At 43.0% G+C, this 26,111-nt stretch overlaps 1 protein-coding gene across 1 annotated transcript; it reads right to left on the reverse strand.

Annotated features, from left to right (window-relative positions):
- Positions 1–10,660: 10,660 nt before the first annotated feature.
- LOC124664027 (ankyrin repeat and protein kinase domain-containing protein 1-like) lies at positions 10,661–16,127 on the reverse strand. Its single transcript, XM_047201637.1, has 10 exons — positions 15,923–16,127; positions 15,681–15,812; positions 15,375–15,514; positions 14,680–14,766; positions 14,430–14,558; positions 13,038–13,190; positions 12,059–12,160; positions 11,119–11,286; positions 10,955–11,034; positions 10,661–10,731 (listed from the first exon to the last, which is right to left on the reverse strand). Exons 1-10 carry the CDS (start codon positions 16,125–16,127, stop codon positions 10,680–10,682), a joined length of 1,248 nt encoding a protein of 415 aa, XP_047057593.1. The 3' UTR covers positions 10,661–10,679.
- Positions 16,128–26,111: the final 9,984 nt, after the last annotated feature.

Raw genomic sequence — 26,111 nt, forward strand, 5'->3', positions numbered from 1 at the left:
AACTTTACTTATGATTCAATCAAATGTGATGTGAGAACTCTGTTTGTTGCTACTATCAATTAATCATGCTCAAGTAGTGTGCCATATGTTATTTCTCTTGCACCATGTATAAACAACAGAACACCAACATAGTGGATCTTTATTAACACTTTTCTATTCATTGATAAATCTATGTTTTAAATTCTTGCCATTTTGTTATGCATGCATAGAGAAAATTTCTTATCAAAGTCTTTTAGAAAGCAATGCAACAAACTCCCAAGTCCATGTCCTTTATGCTCGAGGACGAGCATAGGTTAAGCTTGGGGATGTTGATGCATATAAAATGCATACATGAACTTTGTAGTTAATTGCCACATATTTCCAAATATTCCCACATATTTGCATCTTATATAATGTTATTTTCATATTTTATATTGTTTTCAAGGATTTTCTAAACAATCCCCTCTTCTCTGGTTTTAACTTTGTCTGACAAAAAACATCTTCTGTTAGTATTTTTGACTTTCCATAAGCTACGGGACTCGAAAAAGGACAAGGTCGATGGCCACTCTTCAGAATTTTTGAGACGAACAAAATGAGCTAAGGTGGGACACCGGGAGATCAAGGGGCTGGGAACTAGGCCCAGTGGCACGCCCAACATCCTAGGGCGAGCCACCAGGGCTAGTTTACCCCTCGACCGTCGGATCAGCCTCAATCTTGCGCCCACGGACTTCATTTGACCTAAAAAAAACCTATATATACGACCTCTCAGGGTTTCCTCAAGGAGACGGTGGAGGATATCAAAAAAACATAAACAAAAGAGTCAACAGGCCACCATCGGTAGAGATAGGATGGGGGACCGCTGTCGGAATCGCCTCCGGTGGACTCCACCAACCTCCAGTGTAGTCATCATCATCATCTTCATCAACACCCTCTGCACAATCTTCATCTAACCTTTGTAATCTCTTGGCAAACATGATATGTGAGGCAATTTATCGTTTTCCCATGATGTATTGTACCTCTATGTCTTTGTTTGAGTAGTGACTTGTTCTTGGCAATTGTGAGATAATTTGTGATGGTTGCCTATAAGTATTTGTTATCTTCTATCATGATCACTTGTACTAATATATTAGTGCACACATATGTTGGGAAATACATGAGGTTGTCACCGTTGCATGATGATAGGAGGAGGGACAGCTGGAGTTTGACAGAAACCATATCCCAATTCTTAGATATTCATGTTATATTAATTCATGGTTAACCAATGGGGTATAATTATGGGGACATTTAAACTTACAACGGTGGTTGGACTTTATGTCTTAATAATTCCATTGTTTTCTCTTAATTGGCCTTGGGATCAATCACTAGTGGTGTATTTGCTCATGTTTATGGCTACACCTATCTATAACTCCTCTTTAGAAGAAACACCAAAAAGACTAAACCAAGCTTCACTAATTGTGACAACCACACAAATGAAATTACAACTTGCCTAAACACTCACTCCCTTGAGTTACTCCACTCTACTCCACTTCACCTTACTTTACTACACTTTACCTTTCTTGCGTTAGTTTTACTTCTTCTATTTTATTTTTGGCACTTATAATTTTATATTACAAACCTCTTCACACACACGCACGCGCACGCGCGCGCACACAAGAATGCCATATCAACGGGTTATAGGGCTTTAGTGAATAGATAGTTTACCTTCAGCTCCTCGTGGGTTCGACACTTAAATACTTATTGATCCCTGCACTTGGGGCTTATCACTTGGTGTTCTGGGTTTTGCAACAACATTATGCAAGTGGGGGCGGTAGCACGGATGAAGTTCAGAGTCTTACCTTCAGAGTGAAAATACAAGGTCTGGCATTAATTGGTTGTGCCTGGTGATGGCGTGTAAGACACACGTCCGTTGGGAACCCCAAGAGGAAGGTGTGATGCGTACAGCAGCAAGTTTTCCCTCAGAAAGAAACCAAGGTTTATCGAACCAGTAGGAGCCAAGAAGCACGTTGAAGGTTGATGGTGGCGGAGTGTAGTGCGGCGCAACACCAGGGATTCCGGCGCCAACGTGGAACCTGCACAACTGATACGTCTCCGACGTATCGATAATTTCTTATGTTCTATGCCATATTATTGATGATACCTACATGTTTTATGCACACTTTATGTCATATTCGTGCATTTTCTCGGAACTAACCTATTAACAAGATGCCGAAGTGCCGCGTTCTTGTTTTCTCGCTGTTTTTGGTTTCAGAAATCCTAGTAACGAAATATTCTCGGAATTGGACGAAACGAAGACCCGGGGCCTATTTTGCCACGAACCTTCCGGAAGACCGAAGAGCATACGAAGTGGGGCCACGAGGTGGCGACACCACATGGCGGCGCGGCCAAGGGGGCCCGCGCCGCCCTATGGTGTGGGCCCCTCGTTAGCCCCCGACTCGCCCTTCCGCCTACTTAAAGCCTCCGTCGCGAAACCCCCGATGCAAAAAACCACGATACGGAAAACCTCATCGAGACGCCGCCGCCGCCGATCCCATCTCGGGGATTCCGGAGATCTCCTCCGGCACCCTGCCGGAGAGGGGATTCATCTCCCGGAGGACTCTACACCGCCATGGTCGCCTCCGGAGTGATGAGTGAGTAGTTCACCCCCGGACTATGGGTCCATAGCAGTAGCTAGATGGTTGTCTTCTCCTCATTGTGCTTCATTGTCGGATCTTGTGAGCTGCCTAACATGATCAAGATCATCTATCCGTAATACTCTATGTTGTGTTTGTCGGGATCCGATGGATAGAGAATACCATGTTATGTTAATTATCAAGTTATTACATATGTGTTGTTTATGATCTTGCATGCTCTCCGTTACTAGTAGAGGCTCTGGCCAAGTTTTTTGCTTTTAACTCCAAGAGGGAGTATTTATGCTCGATAGTGGGTTCATGCCCGCATTGACACTCGGGACGAGTGACGAAAAGTTCTAAGGTTGTGTTGTGTCTGTTGCCACTAGGGATAAAACATTGGCGCTATGTCCGAGGATGTAGTTGTTGATTACATTACGCACCATACTTAATGCAATTGTCCGTTGCTTTGCAACTTAATACTGGAAGGGGTTCGGACGATAACCTCGAAGGTGGACTTTTTAGGCATAGATGCAGTTGGATGGCGGTCTATGTACTTTGTCGTAATGCCCAATTAAATCTCACTATACTTATCATGCCATGTATGTGCATTGTTATGCCCTCTCTATTTGTCAATTGCCCGACCGTAATTTGTTCACCCAACATGCTTTTATCTTATGGGAGAGACACCTCTAGTGAACTGTGGACCCCGGTCCATTCTTTTAATACTGAAATACAAATCTGCTCGCAATACTTGTTTTACTCGTTTTCTCTCGCAAACAATCATCTTCCACACAATACGGTTAACCCTTTGTTACAGCAAGCCGGTGAGATTGACAACCTCACCGTTTCGTTGGGGCAAAGTACTTTGGTTGTGTTGTGCAGGTTCCACGTTGGCGCCGGAATCTCCGGTGTTGCGCCGCACTACATCCCGCCGCCATCAACCTTCAACGTGCTTCTTGACTCCTACTCGGTTCGATTAAACCTTGGTTTCTTACCGAGGGAAACTTGCCGCCGTGCGCATCACACCTTCCTCTTGGGGTTCCCAACGGACGTGTCAACTACACGCATCAAGCAAATTTCCGGCGCCGTTGCCGGGAACCGAAGAAAAGCTACACCACAAAGATTTCTAACTCCCACGTCAACTACGCGCCAGCAAAATTTCCGGCGCCGTTGCCGGGGAGATCAAGACACGCCTGCAAGGGGAGTCTCCACTTCCCAATCTCTTTACTTTGTTTTTGTCTTGCTTTATTTTATTTACTACTTTGTTTGCTGCATTATATCAAAACACAAAAAAATTAGTTGCTAGTTTTACTTTATTTACTGTCTTGCACTCTATATCAAAAACACAAAAAAATTAGTTTACTTGCATTTACTTTATCTAGCTTGTTTTATTTACTACTGCTAAAATGGCCAACCCTGAAAATACTAAGTTGTGTGACTTCACTAGCACAAATAATAATGATTTCCTATGCACACCTATTGCTCCACCTCGCTACTACAGCAGAATTCTTTGAAATTAAACCTGCTTTACTTAATCTTGTCATGAGAGAGCAATTTTCTGGTGTTAGTTCTGATGACGCTGCTGCCCATCTCAATAATTTTGTTGAACTATGTGAAATGCAAAAGTATAAAGATGTAGATGGTGACATTATAAAATTAAAATTGTTCCCTTTCTCATTAAGAGGAAGAGCTAAAGATTGGTTGCTATCTCTCGCCTAAGAATAGTATTGATTCATGGACTAAATGCAAGGATGCTTTTATTGGTAGATATTATCCCCCTGCTAAAATTATATCTTTGAGGAGTAGCATAATGAATTTTAAACAATTGGATAATGAACATGTTGCTCAAGCTTGGGAAAGAATGAAATCTCCGGTTAAAAATTGCCCAACCCATGGATCGACTACTTGGATGATCATCCAAACCTTCTATGCAGGACTAAATTTTTCTTCGCGGAATTTATTGGATTCAGCTGTTGGAGGTACCTTTATGTCCATCACTCTTGGTGAAGCAACAAAGCTTCTTGATAATATGATGGTTAATTACTCTGAATGGCACACGGAAAGAGCTCCACAAGGTAAGAAGGTAAATTCTGTTGAAGAATCCTCTTCCTTGAATGATAAGGTTGATGCTATTATGTCTATGCTTGCGAATGATAGGACTAATGTTGATCCTAATAATGTTCCATTAGCTTCATTGGTTGCTCAAGAAGAACATGTTGATGTAAACTTCATTAAAAATAATAATTTCAACAACAATGCTTATCGGAACAATTCTAGTAATAACTATAGGCCATATCCTTATAATAATGGTAACGGTTATGCTAATTCTTATGGGAATTCTTACAACAATAATAGGAATACACCCCCTGGACTTGAGGCAATGCTTAAAGAATTTATTAGTACACAAACTGCCTTTAACAAATCCGTTGAGGAAAAGCTCAATAAAATTGATATTCTTGTTTCTAGAGTTGATAGTCTTGCCTCTGATGTTGATCTTTTGAAATCGAAAGTTATGCCTAATAGGGATATTGAAAATAAAATTGTTACTACAGCAAATGCCATCCAAGTTAGAACTAATGAGAATATAAGATTAATGGCTGAACTGCGTGCTAGGTGGGATAGAGAAGAAAATGAAAAACTAGCTAAAAAGGAAAATGTAGCTAAAGTTTGGACTATTACCACCACTAGCAATGCTAATAATTCACATGTTGCTGCACCTCCTACTATCAATGGTAAAAAAATTGGTGTTGGCAATGCTTCTACTCCTAGTGCAAAGCGCGCAAAATTACCTGAAACTGCTAAAACTCATCGAAATCGCTTGTGATAAAACTGCTGAAATTTTTTCCAACCTTGGGGATGATAATCCCATTGCTTTAGATTGTAATGATTTAGATTTTGATGATTGCCACATCTCTGAAGTTATAAAGTTCTTGCAAAAACTTGCTAAAAGTCCCAATGCTAGCGCTGTAAACTTGGCTTTCACAAAACATATTACAAATGCTCTCATAAAAGCTAGAGAAGAGAAACTAAAACTTGAAACTTCTATTCCTAGAAAGCTAGAGGATGGTTGGGAGCCCATCATTAAAATGAGAGTCAAAGATTTTGATTGTAAAGCTTTATGTGATCTTGGTGCAAGTATTTCGTTATGCCTAAAAAAGTCTATGATATGCTTGACTTGCCACCATTGAAAAATTGTTATCTGGATGTTAATCTCGCTGATAATGCTAAAAAGAAACCTTTGGGGAAGGTTGATAATGTTCATATTATGGTTAACAATAACCTTGTCCCCGTTGATTTTGTTGTCTTGGATATTGAATGCAATGCATCTTGCCCCATTATATTGGGAATACCTTTTCTTCGAACCGTTGGTGCCACTATTGATATGAAGGAAGGTAATATTAAATATCAATTTCCTCTCAAGAAAGGTATGGAACACTTCCCTAGAAAGAGAATGAAGTTACCTTATGATTCTATTATTAGAACAAATTATGATGTTGATGCTTCATCTCTCGATGTTACTTGAGTTACACTTTCTGCGCCTAGCTGAAAGGCGTTAAAGAAAAGCGCTTATGGGAGACAACCCATGTTTTTACTCCAGTATTTTTGTTTTATATTTGTGTCTTGGAAGTTGTTTACTACTGTAGCAACCTCTTCTTATCTTAGTTTTGAGTTTTGTTGTGCCAAGTAAAGTCTTTGATAGTAAAGTAAGTACTAGATTTGGATTACTGCGCAGTTCCAGATTTCTTTGCTGTCACGAATCTGGGTCTACCTCCCTGTAGGAAGCTCAGAAAATTAAGCCAATTTACGTGCATGATCCTCAGATATGTACGCAACTTTCATTCAATTTGAGCATTTTCATTTGAGCAAGTCTGGTGGCCTAATAAAATCCATCTTTACGGACTGTTCTGTTTTGACAGATTCTGCCTTTTATTTTGCATTGCCTCTTTTGCTATGTTGGATGAATTTCTTTGATCCATTAATGTGCAGTAGCTTTATGCAATGTCCAGAAGTGTTAAGAAGACCCAGGGGCCTATTTCGCCACGAACCTTCCAGAAGACCGAAGAGCATACGAAGTGGGGCCACGAGGTGGCCAAACCACATGGCGGCGCGGCCAAGGGGGGGCCCGCGCCGCCCTGTGGTGTGGGCCCCTCATTAGCCCCCGACTCCGCCCTTCCGCCTACTTAAAGCCTCCGTCGCGAAACCCCCGATGCGAAAAACCACGATACGGAAAACCTTACCGAGACGCCGCCGCCGCCGATCCCATCTCGGGGGATTCTCGGAGATCTCCTCCGGCACCCCGCCGGAGAGGGGATTCATCTCCCGGAGGACTCTACACCGCCATGGTCGCCTCCGGAGTGATGAGTGAGTAGTTCACCCCTGGACTATGGGTCCATAGCAGTAGCTAGATGGTTGTCTTCTCCTTATTGTGCTTCATTGTTGGATCTTGTGAGCTGCCTAACATGATCAAGATCATCTATCTGTAATACTCTATGTTGTGTTTGTCGGGATCCGATGGATAGAGAATACCATGTTATGTTAATTATCAAGTTATTACATATGTGTTGTTTATGATCTTGCATGCTCTCCGTTACTAGTAGAGGCTCTGGCCAAGTTTTTGCTCTTAACTCCAAGAGGGAGTATTTATGCTCGATAGTGGGTTCATGCCCGCATTGACACCTGGGACAGGTGACGAAAAGTTCTAAGGTTGTGCCGTGTCTGTTGCCACTAGGGATAAAACATTGGCACTATGTCCGAGGATGTAGTTGTTGATTACATTACGCACCATACTTAATGCAATTGTCCGTTGCTTTGCAACTTAATACCGGAAGGGGTTCGGACGATAACCTCGAAGGTGGACTTTTTAGGCATAGATGCAGATTGGATGGCGGTCTATGTACTTTGTCGTAATGCCCAATTAAATCTCACTATACTTATCATGACATGTATGTGCATTGTTATGCCCTCTCTATTTGTCAATTGCCCGACTGTAATTTGTTCACCCAACATGCTTTTATCTTATGGGAGAGACACCTCTAGTGAACTGTGGACCCCGGTCCATTCTTTTAATACCGAAATACTAATCAGCTGCAATACTTGTTTTACTGTTTTCTCTCGCAAACAATCATCTTCCACACAATACGGTTAATCCTTTGTTACAACAAGCCGGTGAGATTGACAATCTCACTCGTTTCGTTGGGGCAAAGTACTTTGGTTGTGTTGTGCAGGTTCCACGTTGGCGCCGGAATCTCCGGTGTTGCGCCGCACTACATCCCGCCGCCATCAACCTTCAACGTGCTTCTTGACTCCTACTGGTTCGATTAAACCTTGGTTTCTTACTGAGGGAAACTTGCCGCTATGCGCATCACACCTTCCTCTTGGGGTTCCCAACGGACGTGTCAACTACACGCATCAAGAGCATGCAAGAACATAAACAACATATATGATAGATTGATAATCAACTTGACATAGTATTCAATATTCATCGGATCCCAGCAAACACAACATGTAGGATTACAAATAGATGATCTTGATCATGATAGGCAGCTCACAAGATCTAACATGATAGCACAATGAGGAGAAGACAACCATCTAGCTACTGCTATGGACCCATAGTCCAGGGGTGGACTACTCACACATCGATCCGGAGACGATCATGGCGATGAAGAGACCTCCGGGAGATGATTTCCCTCTCCGGCAGGGTGCCGGAGGCGATCTCCTGAATCCCCCGAGATGGGATTGGCGGCGGCGGCGTCTCTGGAAGGTTTTCCGTATCGTGGCTCTCGGTACTGGGGGTTTCGCGACGAAGACTTTAAGTAGGCGGAAGGGCAGGTCAAGGGGCGTCACGAGGGGCCCACACAGTAGGCCGGCGCGGCCATGGCTTGGGCCGCGCCGCCCTGTTGTGTGGCCACCTCGTGGCCCCACTTCGTTTCCTCTTCGGACTTCTGGAAGCTTCGTGGAAAAATAGGACCCTGGGCGTTGATTTCGTCCAATTCCGAGAATATTTCCTTACTAGGATTTCTGAAATCAAAAACAGCAGAAAACAACAGAATCGGCTCTTCGGCATCTCGTCAATAGGTTAGTGCCGAAAAATGCATAAATATGACATATAATGTGTATAAAACATGTGAGTATCATCATAAAAGTAGCATGGAACATAAGAAATTATAGATACGTTTGAGACGTATCACCTGGCAATGATCTTGTTGAAGGAATTGTTTTGAGAGCGGTGACTATTTTCAGGGTGAAAACCTAAGATCTTTGGATCGGGCGACGACGGTGCTTGTGCATGTTTCCTTCTTGGAGGCGTCACTTTTGGAGAGCGGGGTTATAGGTGTTGTCTTCATGGTGGATGTATTGTTGCTACTAGGGTTGAAATATCGTAACGGGGCTTTTGTTTCTTATTTTTTATTTTTTTGGTTGTGTGCATCTGTACTACCATTAGGGTATTTGTGTTGTTGTAGAGGTTGAATGTAATTCATATCTCTCCATATTAATATATTCCTTTATCCAAAAACAAATGCCACCTTCGGTCTACGGTGACACCCCATGAAAAGCCCATCAACCCCAACCATAGGATCAACAATCGAGAGGGCCGCCATATCCTCCACCCGTGCAATAGCCTCTCAACAGGGCCAACCCTTGGGGGGGTCTGGCGGGGCGGCCGCCCCGGGCCCAGAAAAATTAGGGGCCCAAATTTTTATATAGGCTTATTATACATTGTAGAAGAAAACAGTAAACATTTTTAGATGGGCTTGGATCTATACTTTGGATGTTTTATTTTCCTTTTCGTTTCCGATCCGGCCGGCCAGGACTTCACTCAGCGCACGTACGATTCCATCTGATCGATAAGAGTCATACAGCGATACCAAAGGTCGCCTTTGATCGATAGTTGGTTCGATATGGAACGAAAATGTCGCGGCTATCGCCTCGCCCAGGCGGTTTCCTGCTCGGATGCTCTTGCTCTCCCGATCGTGACTGGCGATTGTGCGCGACGATCTGCTGCCCTGCCTGCTGGTCTGCCGGCCGCCGCAGTCCCAGATTCCCAGTCCCAGTCTAGCAGTCCCATGTCCCCAATAAGGTAATCACCCAATCTGCATAGAAGATTAAGATAGAAGGTAAGAACACTCGCCGCGGTTCTCTTGAAATTCTACTATATGCTCTAATCTGGGTTCTAAATTTTGATTAGTAGTTGTTGGGAGCGAGGTTAACTGATTATGGCGCCTGAACCTGATGCTAAGAAAATAAGAAGGATATAGCAATAACATAAACTAATATAAAATCACATAGGGTCTATGTTTAATTTTTGAAGAACAGCGCGAGCACTTCGAGCAATCCACATTAGTTGGCGCTAGTTGTTATGGGGGCACATAATAATGTTGATGTAGAAGATGATGTCGATATAGAGGACGATTGTTATTTTTATATGAATATTGTAGTTGGGTATACTTAAAGTATTTATTTTTCATCATCATATGGGAAAAAAATTATAATAGGAAGGGCCCAAAATTTTAGTTCCGCCCCGGCCTTCGAAATCTCAGGACCGGCCCTGCCTCTCAAATATCTACACTGTCGGATATTGGCACCTAGATCCACGAAGGCCATGCTCCCACACCTCCAACATCCACCACAACTACGCCGTTGAGCTACCCTCCCATCGCCTCCATAGTCCATCCAGCCACTGAGGCACCTGCCACCTCTGATAGTTGGCTAGCAACAGCTGGTGAGCACCTACCTACGTGGAGTTGTGGCTAGTTAGAGATGCAAACATACTCGTCCAGAAGCAAAGAAATTGGCATACTGCCGGCACAATCCACTGTCGGACAAGACTATTTCATACAGAGTCGTCCTACGACAGAATTTTTAGTTTCGGTTGGGCATACCCCGGGGCCCGGGCTGAGAATTCTGGTTCATACCAAAACACTAGGATTAGAAGTTCCTTTTGGTTCTACTTCAGTGAAAACTGGAACATGTTGCAGCCTGGCCTGAGTTTTGGTTCTTATCAAAGCACTAGGATTAGAAGTTCCTACTAGTTCTACTTCAGTGAAAACTGGAACACGTTGCAGGCTGCAGTTCAATGCGCACCCCCGTGCCTCACTGCTCACCACCATCGCCAGGAGGATTCTTCATGAGTTCCCTAGCTTTCCTGCAGGAATTTTCAACCGGATGGAATGGAAATGTCAGCTCTGCCAAAACTTCCTCGCTATGCAACTCAATAACAACATGATTCCTCTTTACGGAGGCACAAGAGTGGTACATAAGCACTTGTGAAAGGACTTGCACTGACGGTACATAAGCACTTGTAAAATCATACTAGCATTTGGAAGAAACTCGGAATCAAAAGAGATAAGCAGAAGATAATAGATTACCGTAATTTAATCTCAATCTCAGCATTCCCAGGATCCAGTTTTTGTGCATCTTCAAGAGCATCACAGGCTTGTTTATATTCCTGGCAGTGCAGAGCAGATCAAGGAACGTGACCAGACTATAGATCAGTATGAGATAACTGAACACACTGGCAAGCTAGACACACCTTGAGTAGCATGTGAGCTGCAGCTTGACGGAAGCATGCTTTTGCCCACCTAGGTCGTAGCATTCTACACCTGAGCGCATCTGACAAAGCTCCATCACCATTGCCCATGAGCAGCTTACAAAGACTCCTGTTTGCATACAGCGTTGCACTCTCTTTAATATCTATTGCCTACGGTCAAACATGAGAAGTCATGAATGTTATTCTCAACTGAAAATGATGACCTACAGAAGTTCTATGTGAACAATTATTCACGGGCTTTCACGCATGCAACCAGGTAGAAAACTGTCTAAAACTTTACTACCCAGTAGTACATCAGAAAAGCTTATGGAAGGCATTCTATTCCTTTACATGTACGGTAATCAATCATCAGTATCACATCAAATACATCAACGGAAAAGTAGACAACCATATCAAAGATTCATATTGGCCAATGATAAACAAACTTCTCATAGATTCTGGAGATGTATTGATGAAGTCATCTTTTTAACATGCCTGGATTATGTCAAATAAGCTTCTTAAGTGAAGTCAAGTATGCTTGCCATGCATATTAATATCCGTCAGTTAACATCAGTCCCAATCAGTATGTCCAACATACATGGCAAATTAACAAGCAGTATATTGGTAGATAATATGAACACTACCTAGTATTTAAACGTGACCCATTTGTTGTTTCATATATATAATCAAGATATGCATCAAGGAAACCGTTGCTTATAGATACCCCAAGTGATTAATAATGTAAATTACAGTAGAGAACACAAAAAATAATTAGAAAAGAATGCTCTCCAATTGGTTCCTATAAATGGCAAAATTTTATCTTCTAAACCATCATAGAAAAGGACAAAGTGCAGGAGGTTTACCATGTTAGAGTACTTCTACCGACCAACTACCCCACAAGACCAAGCTAATAGGAAGTGGAGATTTAATATACTTAACATACCAAATCATAAAACTGTGATGCCATCTTATACTCCTTTTGCCTGAATGCCGTATCAGCCTGTGACTTGAGCAAAGTGTATCTTCTTTCAATATGACGTTTCTCCTAGACAATAAGTAGAAGAAACAGCAATAAAATACTTAGATTTTGGAATTAATCATTCTTTGATACGATAAATAAATTTTCTGTTGCTCAAAGTCCAAAATTTGGTCTAGCCCAAGGAGTATCCAAAACGGCGTGGCTGAATGTTTCATTGGTTCAGAGATCAGTGATGCCAAGTTTTATTTTGACCAAACCCAAAAGGTCTTAATTGAAGGGACTCCTGTGCAACTGCCTATAGTTACTAGATAAAAATAATGTAGCAGAGAGCATCTAACTATTCTTTAGAATTATGAGATTTGAGTGCTCTACACCATGACAAGTTAATGGCAGTTACCAGAACTGACACTGCCGTAAAATTTACATGCAAATGTCGTTTTGCAAAAATTAAAGCAGTTGCCTTGTCTCAAGAGTTTATCTTATCAGGTGTAAAGGTGCCTGTACTTTTCAACCTTGGAAGCAGCAGTAACTTTTTTCCTCAATGATTTCAATCTATTATCAAGCAGACAGCCAGAGTTTGGTAAACATTTTCTATTCCTTACAAACGGACAGCGCAGACATCCACGGGTTCATGTCTTCATGATGTCTATTGTTGGCTGGCCAGGGCCAGATATATCTCTTCTTCAGCATATTACCCTTCTAAATGACAGTTTGTAGTTTCTTCTCAGCTAATCAGCACTTATATAACTTATTTTAAAAATTATCTTCACAAGATGGAAATCATAAACAAACTGCTAAAAATATGTCGTGATCCTCTAATTATAGATAGTAACAACAGTTTCCAGCACACTGAATGGACACATTTGACTGAAGAAGAAAACAATTGCTTAGTTCTGAACCAATATTCAGTATGAAAACAGCATGAGAACAGAAGATAACATACTATTGGCTTTTTATCTTCGATTTTTGCATAAGAAATTACTCCCTCGATACTCCAGTCTGGGGCATTTGGAATTGGGGTAGTCACAGGAAGCAACATTTCAACCTCTTCCATACAATCACGTAATGCAGCATGCTCTATTGGCAACGTACCCAGCTGGGCAACAAAAGGAAAATAATATGTCATTGTCTTTTAAGAAGTATCAACATCATTAAAGAATGAAACTAAATAGATTATAACAAAAGAATGTGATCACTGCATAACATACAATCATTGTAGAAAAGTAAAATATTGTCCAACAAAACAGGATCATGATATTTATCAAATGTTTCAACAGAGAATACCGACAATTGGTATGAAGAACCAGATCCATTAAGCCAAGAAAAGACAATTTATTTCAGTTTTTATTCCATAAGTACATTGGGGAAATGCTGCTACCCAGATTCCCAGAATATTACATAATACTTGGTGATACCTCAGTATCTCATCAACTCTCACCAACAGTGTAGAAACCAGGATCTACAAATATTTTATCAAATGGTTTCAACAAGGATTTATCCAGCAAGCATTTACAAGGTTTCTAAGAGAGGAATTTCAGCAAAAGTTGAAACTGGGACACCACAGGAATTTCTAGTGGGAACACAGTTGAGTCCCCATGTATACATACAGATAAAAAAAACAAGAAGTGGTTGTTCATAGGATTTGTTTTAGCTCGTCCTTTTACTGATGGGAACATTAATATAAACAGGTTCTTGGAGTAAGAGAATGAAACAGAATAACAACAGGATGAAGAACAGTAAGGTAAGCTAAGAAAAGTCCATTTATTATAGTGTTTACTGCATGAGTATGCATCTGAGGAATGCTGCTACATACCTAGAATGGTAAATAATGAGATCTCAGCATCTCATAAACTCTAAGTTAAGCATTGATATAAACTTATTTCAAAAATGGAAAATACCGATATATGTTGGGTACTGTTGTGTCTAAGCAACATATACCATATATATATGCTGGAACGGAATAGGCATGGTCCTTCCATAGGAACTCAATAATTGATGATCTAAAGAAAATAACAAGTCTATTGATATAGACCATTGTGAATTCCAGTGGTGGATGTGCAGTGAGGTCACCCCTCCTACCAGACTTAAAATCCTGTGAGGCAAATTATGCCCTTAGGAGGAGCCCACATAGACCTTCAAAGACTGTTTGATTGGAAGGTTCACAACTATACTAGGCACAACTAAAATTTTGCATTAGCATAGTCAACGACACAAAGCTGACCTAAACTCATTGCTAAATAGCTCTCCAACATCATCAGAGGAGACGCTTTAGCAGAATATATTGAAAATTTGCATACCAGGTCAGTAAAATATCTAGCATACATACAGAACATACATCATCAGGAATATTAGGATCTGCTCCAGCCTTCAGTAGCAACTTAATGTAGTTGGTGTAACCTCCTTGCATCGTTAAGACTACCAGAGGAGTAACGATGGAACCCTTGCCGTTAACATCAGCACCAGCCTGTAAAATGGATTATGCAATAGAATGTTCATGCGCAAATCAGCAGGTGGCAGAGATGGTAGGGAAGTAGAGTAAGCAAAATCATAACATAGTAATGATTAATAATCAAGATAATACTCACCTTAATCAGTAGCTTCACGCACTTCAATGAACGGTAAATAATAGCACTCAGCAGGGGAGATCCAATACCGCTAATAATGATGTTAGGCTGAAAGCAAGGTATTATGTTATGTATTAAAAAACGCATGTGGCATGATGAACTCAAGAGTTCATTTTTTGAGATAAACAAGGACATACCAATTAAAAATCATGCCATCATATAATCTACTATTCTACTGGTGTGTTTTGTGGCTCGAGAGACCCAATGGTAAGTGTACGATCAAACCCTAATCTTGACCTACCACGATTGTTTGGTAAGGATGCAAGTGGGTAACCTCAACCCTCTTTAGTTGAATCAAAGGAACTAAATTTCCACAAATCACATCTTTTAATGAAAATCAGTTTATTTGTTTGAACTAGAAAAAAGTTAGAGGGTAACCTAAGGGTCACAAACTTGCATCTCTAGTGTTTGGTTTGAGAATTGGAATGGGTTGCTCCGTCAAATCAAACACACTTCCAGCTCTCTATTCAATCAATTTCATAAACCTTGAAAATGATTATGTACTGCAATATCTGTATGTTTGAATACAAGCAACTAAAACACCCCCACGTTAAGACATATTTGTCCATGTCATTTTAACTGGTTTGGAAACTAAAAGCAATCTGTGCAAAGTAACTATTACTCAGAAGAAATAAGAAACAGTAGAGGTCATATACATTCGCATGGTGGTCCAGTAAAATCTTCACTGTCTTATCTTGCTCGTTTGTAGCAGCCATGTAGAGTGGGGTTCCACGGCCACAGTCCAAGTCGACTGGCACTCCTTTTGAAAGGAGGAACTCTGTTATCTTGCAACTTCCTGTGGGGTAGACATTGAAAAACTTGAGCATAGTTTCTCGCAAAACAAAAAAAAAAAAAAAAAAAAAAAAAAAAAAACTTGAGCATAGTAGAGTAAATAATGACTAGTACAATTGACCCAAAATTAGAGCAATTAAGTGGGTGAGTGTGTGTGTTGGGGGCAGCACCTTTACCCGCAGCATGGTGGAGAGCTGTGCGTCCTTTTTCGTCTGCTTTCATCAGATCACCACCACGATCAAGAAAATATCTGAAGGTAGGAAGATCACCCGACTGAGCAGACATCATGAACGGGCTGGATCCTGTAGAAAAAAATGCACATCATGAACGGAATGTCAGGTCTCAAACTGGGAAACATTGACATGGCAGCCACCAATTAAAAGAATGCATAAAGAGATCGATAGAGAAGGACCTAGAGCTAGAGGTCCATATCCAGGAGCATTCCCATCTCCCCCAAGCTCCTCCACCAAATACTTGCAGACCTCCAGATGGCCCCCGTACGCCGCGATATGCAACGCATTAGCCCCACCCGTGTTGAAAGAGAAAATCGCAGAGTGGTCGCCGTTATTTCGCTTGGCAAGACTCTTTGCGATACCTTTTCCAAAAGGAAACATCATCACGCACGCATTACCAAAATGAATGGCCAAATCAACAAGATTGAACACATAATGAGGACATCTGAACATGTGGTTAAAACTTTGACAACATGCATATCAGTTTAGAGTAGTTGGCTACAATACAAATCTGGATGTAAAGAGAAACCGATAATCCCATCATCAAAAGTTGTCACATTTATACCCTGAATTGAAATAAGATAGAAACATTGCTAATCCGAATTTTGTTTTGGTCCGGAATCATGATACCTTGCAATTACAGTACAAGATAGAATAGCTTGGCCATCGATGTCCATGTTTCTAAACACATTGCGAAATAAAAAAATCTATATATGTATATACGGCAGCTAGCTTATGGAAACAAGACAAGCTTAACTAGCATCACAGAAAATAGAATCCTACACATGATCTGTCCACAGATCCCGAAAAAAAGAATGATTGACGGGAGAGAAAATAGAATTTCCGAAGACAAGGTGTAACAGATGATAGGCGAGGCAATGTAGAAAGGAGCGTGAGAGCAAAATGAATCGAAAGATTCATGTTTGGTTCTGGAATACAGTAGATCATAAAAGTTGTAAAGTTAGCCCGTGTGAAGTGTGAACGAACCTCCGACCACGCCAACACAGTCAACAAGTCAACAAGATTGAACACATAATGAGAAGGTCTGAACATGTGGGTTAAAACTTTGACAACATGCATATCAGTTTAGAGTAGTTGACTACATAAAAAATCTGGATGTAAAGAGAAACCGATCCCATCATCAAAAGTTGTCACATTTATACTCTGAACTGTTATAAGATAGAAAGATTGCTAATCAGAATTTTGTTTTGGTCCGGAATCATGGTACCTTGCAATTACAGTACAAGATAGAATAGCTTGGCCGACTGAACCCAAATTGGGGCGGAGGGCATGGATGCGGTGGCGAAGAGGAGAAGGAGAAGGGTACCTTTGAGGCGGCCGAGGTTGCCGTCCAAGGCCGCCTTGATGACAGCCTTCTCATCTGCATACACGAGGGCACGGAACGACCGGCAATAGTTAGAAAGAAACGTATCCAGTGGCCAGAAAGAGGGGGAAATCGGAGAGGGAACGGGACGGGAAGCGAGGGCTCGATGTATGTACCGTTGCTGCTGTCGTCGGAGGGGAAGTAGATGAACGGCGGCGCCATGTCTCCGTCGCCTGCTGCTGGAAGCTTCTGGGGGCGGCGGGAATGGGAGAAAGAGCCCTGCGCGGCGCGGCGCGGCGCGGCGCGGAGCAGGTGGGGTTTTTGGCGAGGCGAGGAGGACGAGGGGGATGGCGCAGTAGAGTGGAAGAACCTGGTGTTGGTGCACCACCGAGTTCGGTTATTGGCTCGTGAACCGGACCGTGGATTTGGTGCAGGAAGACCCGGTCCAGCTGTGGCAGGCTCCCCGCCCAGGCCCGAAGCAAAATGGCTCCAGCCGCTCGGTCACCTCGCCCGACGCGACACACACTCGCTGACATTGTTGGCCCACAGGGAACAGAGCCACTTCGCTCTCGGGCGCGCCTGTCAACCGTCTACACGTGGCTTGAAGGGACGCGACGAACGCTGCCGCGGCATTGAGGACTGGCGTGGCAAGTCAAAGTGAACGTGCACAAAAAATTAAAAGTAAAACTGACCCAAAGGCTAAAATAATTCACAAAGTGAACTCTCTACAAAACAAATTCACCCCAAACAGAGCGACGCTATGCTCTTGTCTAACGCCAAACAATCAGGCGCTACACCGAAAAACCTCTTTTTCGCAATGGCACCTACCTACCAGAGTGATGTCAAGAATAACGTTAGCAATATGCTCGACCAATTCTTTCACAAAATTATAAAACATAATTAAAATATAACTGAAACATGAATATTTTTGTGAAATAAACCGTAGTAACGTCAACGATGATGTCATCAGCTTTCACTTTTTGTTAGACTCGCTTCACAATGTTTTTCATGTACCACTTTAGTTTCATAAAGTTTCACTTGTGTTTCAATTATTAGTTTTATATTAGACAAATGCCAAAAGCCTCACCAATCTCAAAATGTAAAGTGGACGGTAGATGAGACACCGTAGATAAAGTTGCCTTTAAATTCGTTGTGTTCTGCGCTACACCTCATGTAGGCGTGTCGGGGCCCGGCTAGCCCCACCCACGGCTAAGTAGTGACTATGTGCCGAGCATAGCATTGATGGCTTAACCGATATGCTCTTGTTAGTTATAGGCCGCGTGAGCCTAGCCTTGTCTGACCAAGGACCACATCCAGGAGTACTTTGTGTGCTCGCCCGACCCAACCGTTCCTCTCTCCCTCAACTCAAATCCATCCCAAAACTCTCCCAAATTTGATAAATCTATCGGTGGATTACAGCTCCAACCCCTTTGCAGTGACCTGACACATCACTGCATGTCGTAGTGTGTAAGTCATTGGCATGATTGGAACACCAATGCACAAATATTACACCCAACCGAGTGGTACAATAGAAACATGGCGTGTCCAAAATTATTCTTTATTTATATCCACATCAAGGGTACAAAATATTCCAGATCTTCCTCGGTCCAATGAGGATTCACGACAAATAAGCAATCCAAAATGATGGTCTTGAAGCAAAATGACACAGCTATGGCTGACGCTATTTGAGCTCAGCAACTTAGTTAGTAGGATTCTACGCTGCTCGACTCGTCTAACTTATTCTAAGGAATCTAATTATCTTGTTCCGCCTCCTCATCTTCCACTCCATACACGATATCATAGTCTACTCCTTTAGTGCATCCGGATATATCTGGTTCTTCGTAGTAGACTTCATCTCCTTAGGGTTCATTGGTCGTTTTCTCCTCAGTCCTCTCGTGCTCTAAACAAGGATTTAAGAAGTAATAGATTGAGTACTATTGCACTCAGCAAGTCCTATGGCGGTTGTCGGTGCTCTATGTACAGTCGTGGATTCGTGATCCTAGACTTAATTTATGAGGTTTTCGTAATTGGTTTTTAGAAAACATGAGTTTTAGATTATAAAAACTATGTTCGACATTTTTCACGGGTTGTGAGAACTTCATGGAGTTCTTTTCCATTGCGATCATAGTTCTTTCCAAGAACATGGAGTATCATAACATGCTTGATACACTCTCAATAGTTGCACTACTTTTCCAAGAAACGTCTAAAGCCTTGATGCTCAACTGGTACATACTTCCTAAGGTATGAGGCCCGACTAAAAGACAAGCTAATCATTGTCCTTCTTCGCGTCCCCGCAATCCACCCGGTGTAATGAGTTTCGGTCACGGAACCTATGCTCAACTACCCTCCCCGCCCCCTATGATGTAGTAGTTGTCACTCCACGGCATGGAATGGGGATGTTGGGCTTCCACCCGTTCAATTCCTTAACGGAACCAACCTAACTAAGTATCTGAGGATATACAGAAGAAAAGAGGTAAAACTGACTTTCCCATCCCACTCCGGGTTTTGTGGTTAGCGGTGTCTATATGACGCCTAAAATGACTACTAAAGTAGTTGTTCAAGTCCTAATGGTGTTGTCGCACAATGGACCTCCGCTAACCGTAGTTTCGCGTTCCATGGTCCCACTACCCACCCAATAGATTACTCGACCCTTGTGCTCGGTAACACCCTCGATTTATATTTTCAAATAGTTTTTTAACGCAATTGATAATGTGTCTCCTTTTGAAAAGGTTCTCGAAAAAAGTAAAATAACATGTGACATGCAAGATTGAATTTGCTTGACAACCGCGACTTACCATAGTTCATAGACTCTAAAATAGCATCATTGTACGAGAAGGACAATGTTTAAGATCCATATGATGCATATAATGAGATACTCTACTTTGTGTGTTAAACCCTCCCTTACTCGATGTTTTTCAGGTTCAATTTTTAATATTTTCCACTCGCTTGCTTTTTGGCTAAGTGGTTATTTTTATTTTGGAAAAAAAAGACTTCTCCTTTTTATTATTAATGGATTATGAGTACACATTTTTTTATTGTATGTTTATTTTAATCAAAACGTTATAATTAATAATTGTGGTAGCTTATCTCAGTCTTATTTCAAGATATCAATTAATATATGGGTGAAAAATGGAGGTTATTATAGGTATTATTGTGATGTTAAATTGTCAATAGTGCATTAATTAAGACGTCAATTAATCATTTCTAAAAAAATGGAGGGTACGAATTAAATGTTATTAATGTGATATTAATACGTATTCTTGGCACACTTGTATATAAAGACTAGCAAAGGCAATGTTTGCATCAAGCTACATATCACATTACAAGATTCGAAAAGGGAGAATAGCCCTGCTAATTCGCCATGGCAATTGTCAAGAGGAACACAAGTACTGTTGCCAGCTTGGTAGTGCTTGTACTCATGGCCACAACCTTGCTGTCCTTTTCAAAACCAATAGGTTGGTGTTTTTTTTCTCATTCTATATTCTATATTGCTATGCATGCATGTATGCAGATTGTAGAGCATAGAAAACTAACACTTTTGATACACTTTTTGTCGATATTTGCACTAACCTAGCGGAACCGAATTGCATCGATGAAGTGTGTGGTGAAGACCGCGCTGCTTTCGGCTTTCAAAAACAACTTGCATATTGCGTAGAATTCAGAACTTTGTCTGCTGTCGCGAACGTATACCAGACAGCCGGTAGATCCGGTCCTCATGGGTCGTCGTACTTCAAATCCATAGGAAAGAACTCCAAATGCTGATGTCACACCCCGATGTGTAAGGTGAAATTTGATACCAAATAATAATTGTTGTCGATACATCTAGATAGATGTGATGGAAATGGTTGAAATATGATTCAAAGTACGTGCCCATGGATTGATGTATGGATGAAACATGCAGTACATTGATTTGATAAACCATTTTATTTGACGACTCATGCGCTGCATAACAAAACCAACTACGCTAATCACGTGTGTCGTGGAGAACTAGAAATGCCTCCGCTGCGTATATATATTTAATAAAAATCTGATCACGAAGGCAACTAATACAAGACATCCAGATTTGTTGATTAGGGCAAATAAAGGGCAAATCTGGGCATTTTTTCGGGGTGTTTAAATGAAGATACATTTATACATTTTTTATAAACGATTTACTGTTCTTGTAAATATCAAATCTATATGTTCTTTAGTTGTTTTGATCTAGCCCGTGTAATTGCCCCAGTCAGCATCTCTATGCGAATTTATGCTTTATGTAGCTTGATTTTATCTTGAGAGAAGGCAAAATACTCACAATGCCCTTATAAAAAAAACCTTGCTCAACATCGGTTTTGTTTCACAAAGCTCATCACGATAAAGAGGATGCTGGATATAGACCTCCCTAATCAATCATCGGTTCAAAATATCACGGTCGCTTTGTACCATTGGGCGGGCAGTTCGCATCTGTAGCTTTTGGTCTCTACTTGATGTACACGTGCCATCGCTATATTGCCCCCTTGCATCCGTCCTTGCAAAAATCCCTGCACTCGCTTCCGCAGACCCACTTAGAGCACATCTTTACTATTACTAGTAAAAATGCCCCATGCGTTGCCACGGGTCAAAAAATTCTTTCTATTAGATATATGAATGTAATGCATGTCAATATTCAAATATCTCAGTGCATCAATGGAAATAGGATGCGTTTGTACTCGAGCACAAAATATTCTAATAGGCATTTGATCAAACAATGATTTAGGTGTAAATACCCTTTGCTTTGATAGAAATGATTTGGGTGTAAATAATTTGCTTATCCGGCTGTGCGGTTGTTCAAATAACTATCTTTTCCCTTTGGATATCCACCAACAGTTTGTTAGACAAGCAAAATATCGTAGCATGACAACATACTCATGGGTCAGTTCTCATTATATACAAATTACATTTATTGAACACAAGCTTTTATTGTCTTTACATTAGCAAGCAGAGGCAGTTGAACAAGATTTTTGAGCAAAGCGTCGAACCGATCTATTCATGGGTGTTGTTAGTCACTTACTTTTAGGAGTGTTGTTAATAATAGGAAAACCTAAAATATGAGATGGTTCATAATTTGCATTACCGGTTTTAACTCGGTGCTCATACTAGGAATGCCTAATTGGTAATTGGCACTGAGTGCTACAATAGTTTTATTGCTAGATAATAGATGTCCCTATGAAATATTGAGACCTCTCTGGTGCCTCCTAATGAATTCAGGTTCTAAGAAGCACATCAGAGAGTAATGCGAGAAGTAGCTGAAATTATTTTTTTCGATGTGGCTCAAAAATATACCCCTTGCCAGTATCTTTGTCAATTCATCATCGTATATATGAAAGAAAAATAAATAATATAATAATTCATAATTATTAACCAATTACAGAGAGCAAAAGAGTCTTGTAAACTAAAGTGATGATCAACCAAGTGACAAATATAACAAACAATGCTCTTCAAAATTCCGTCTTCTCAACGCTCTGGCACGACTAACCTAAGAATAAAAACTCCTTACTTCACAAGAACCATCCAAATGTGAAACGATGAGCAACATTACGATTGCTATGCACCCAACTCAAGTCACCAAACCACATTGACATTTTATTGACTTCTTACAACTTTCAAACCTGTCTCCAAAACAGCATGCATACAAACCAAATTTCGATACAAAAATAATTCACACAATTAAAAAATGTTCAAAAAGTAGATGTTTAATGGCCCAATATTCAAATTCTCTATCTAGATAAATAATAGTGATTACAGGAACATAACAAGCTAGTGAATTTTTTTAGCATTCAATAGCTCCAAAGTAGGTCAACGGCCTCATATGGTTGTGTGCAAGAACTCTGTAAAACCATCAGAACATAAATCTATACTCTCTCAACCCTCTTTGCCTCCGAACAAGTAGCACCACACATGTTGGGGATGACCCCGGCATGCCAAAGGCATGCCAAACCGGATGGTTCAAGCCATCAAGATACCGGTTTAATGTTCGTACCGAACTTAAAGATAAGAACTTAGCTAAGTGGAGCTAAGCCGGTATCCCCAAGAGGGTATGCCGGAACCGGGTAAGAAGATACCGGGCCACCGGAAGAACGAGCAGGTCGGCAGGACTGGTCAAAGATTCTCTCCAGAGCTAGAAGACAAAGATGAGCTAAGCAAAGTAACTTTAGACGAAGGGCTGACGATAAAGAGAAGGATGACGGTCAAAGAAGCCGGAGGACGTCAAGATCCCCGATTAAAGAGGACTCCGGTGTCTTCTATGATTAAAGTAGCTTTGTAAAGTAGTTTGTCTAGTCAAAGATGCCATTAGGGTTTCTTGCTTCAGTAAGCCACCCTCTCCCCTATATAAGGAGAGGGGCAGCCCTTCTTACACACACGCGTATGAACACAGGAGAACCTGTATCGAGAAACTTGTAGCCTCGTTGAGATCAATAAAGAAGATGATCTAGAGCGAGTTCTTCCTTATGTCTTTCTTCTTCAACCTCTAGCCTTGGCTAAGTTCTTGAGGAAACCATCCTAAGTTCATCCCATCTAATCACAAACCCTCCCCGAATCCTCTTGCATCCATTCGGCCCCAACTTAAGCCATCCTATGGCATCCGTCCGTTCACCACGACGACAGCTTGGCGCCCACCGTGGGGCATGAAGTGGCGCATGCCGGAATACATATTCGGGCGGGCCTCCTCGAGTTCGCCGGCGAGCGGACAAGCACCGCGCTCGTCCGGCAGTTTCTACTCCATCGACTTCATCAACGACAACGCGGGCTGCTTCGCCAACGGCGGCATCTTCCCCAAGAACGGCCGCATCATCGAGTTCGGCAGCCCACCGCGTCTACTTCGGCACCGTCCCCGTGCGCTGCGCCATTCGCCGTGCCGGTGGCACCGGACCCGCCAAGGTGGCTCTGCAGGCAGCCGCGCCGCCGCAGCGGTCGAGGTGATGATGGCCGGCGGCACGGCGCGGGCAAGGAGGCTGCGGACGAAGTTGCCGGCTCGTGGCGGCCGCGACCCGTGCGGCCAAGCCACCGCCGGAGCGCGACACCGGCGCGCCGGGAGCGTCTTCCGCACCACCGGCAACACCTCTCCAAGCGGCGATGAACGTGCCGGCAACGCCCATCGCGTGCAACATCGACCCGGCAACGGGCTCGAGCGGAGCCGGGAGGCGCAGCGCCGCGAAGATACTCGAGAGCGTGCAAGGACGTCGTCGGGCGCAGCCGCGAGCCGAACCTAACCGTACGTGAGTATAACGCTGCCCATGGCTTTGCTTCGTTAGCGCTCATGCTCGCTAGGATACCGGAAAACCGGCTTAAGGCACGCAATCTAGATCAGATTTGCGTAAGGAGTGTCTCACGCAAGCACGCATTCTCCGTGATCCGCTAGCATTGTAGAGAAACCTAAGTACAAGAGTCTGGATAAAACCATAAAAGCTGCTAAGGCTGCTGTAGATCCGTGTGACTCGCTTACCGGAGAGGCTCGGCAAAACAACAAGAGCGTGTCGAGAGCCGCTAGATACCGTAGGAGCAGCAGACCGCCGAGCAGCTGGCTAAGCTGAACAAGGCTATAGCCTCGAAATCCGCGCGTTCAACAAAGAATGCCGGAAGCAAGTCCCATGGGCAGGCCTCGTCCCCCATCCCGGACGTAAGAAGAGAAAAAGAAGTGAATGCACGGCAGATGACTGTGTACGATCCGGTCCTTGCCGGTAAGCAACAAGCCGGGCAACACGATGCCGGTAGAAAAAGGCAAGGGGCAGAGCGAGGCTACGCCAAGGAAGGCTATGCCGGAAACAATCATGCCGGTAGACACGAAACCGGGCAAAACTATCCGGCGGCAAGGGCAGCGTATGATGATGAGGAGATGCCTCCACCAAGGTACCGGCAGGCAAGGGCCGCGGCACCAGAGCATTACGATGAAGCTGATTCAACGAGACTCACCGCCTACCGGACACCGTTGGGAGAGCGGTTGGGAGAAAGAAACTTGCCGGAACGGGATGCGAGGCACCGTCCGGACGAGTATACCCGTCCGAAATGATTGAGGCGAGAGGGCCCTCCGGGTCCAAAGTGTTTTGGCCCAAGGATCATGAAAGAACCACCACCGGCTCGCAACTTTCACGTTGCCCCGTGACACCAAAACATACGATGGCACCACTAAGCCGGAAGACCGGCTCGCGGATTACGTGACCGCGGTATACGTTGGCTGGTGGTGGAGGAGTCATAGCCGGAGGAGGAAACCGACGTTGGGCCGTGAGAATTGTGCCGACGTTCTAGTAGGACCGGCAAGAATCCGGCCGAACAACTTGCCGGAAGGAAGCATAAATGGCTGGTTGGACTTTGAGGAAGCTTTTGTGAGCAACTTCAAGAAGACCTGCGTAAGGCCAAACAGGCCTCAGCAGCTTGCTTTGTGCGTGCAGCGCCCGCAGGAAACAGACCGGGATTACCTGACCCGGTGGAACTCCACCAGAAATTCTTGTGAAGGAGTGATAGAGGCACAGGCCATCGCTTGGTTTAGCCAAGGATGCCGGCGAGGTTCGCCTTTGTGGCAAAGGCTGCAGAGGAACATGCCAACAACGTTGGCGGAGATGATGCGTGTGGCGGATAACTACGCGTTGGGAGACCCAATGCAATCGGCGATACAAGCTGAGCCGGAACAATCAAACCCGCCTCAACAGCAGTACCGAGACAACCGGAACAACAAAAGGAGGGAAGATTTCCCGGATCGAAGGTATGGCTCGCAGCAAGTTGTCAGCTAGTGCAGGAAAACTCGATGCCGACGGCAGCCGAGGCAAAGAACTCGGATCGCAGCCATGGGCTGGTCCTAATAAACAATGGGTCGAAAAGAAACCCCGGGGCCGTAAAAGAACTGGCAAGAACCCGCGAAATACACCATGGAAGCTGCCATGGATCAACCTTGCCGATGGCACACACCGAATCCGGCTCACCCGTCGAACCACTTGACAAAAGATTGTACCTGGACCAAGTACTTGATGCAAAAGGGGGCGGTAAAAGACACCCAAGGACAAGGGGGCAATGCTATTATGCCACCGCCAGACATG

Source organism: Lolium rigidum, chromosome 6, assembly GCF_022539505.1.
Source record: "Lolium rigidum isolate FL_2022 chromosome 6, APGP_CSIRO_Lrig_0.1, whole genome shotgun sequence".
Classification (NCBI taxonomy): Eukaryota; Viridiplantae; Streptophyta; class Magnoliopsida; order Poales; family Poaceae; genus Lolium; species Lolium rigidum.

Bases quoted from the DNA above. Each gene is read 5' to 3' on its own strand.
- LOC124664027 (XM_047201637.1), bottom strand. From the start codon at position 16,127: ATGATGTTTCCTTTTGGAAAAGGTATCGCAAAGAGTCTTGCCAAGCGA. The intron at 15,515-15,680 runs GTGCTGCCCCCA...TCTACCCCACAG, and splicing joins CCACCATGCTGCGGGTAAAG to GAAGTTGCAAGATAACAGAG. The intron at 10,732-10,954 runs GTAATCTATTAT...AAATTCCTGCAG, and splicing joins GAGATTGAGATTAAATTACG to GAAAGCTAGGGAACTCATGA.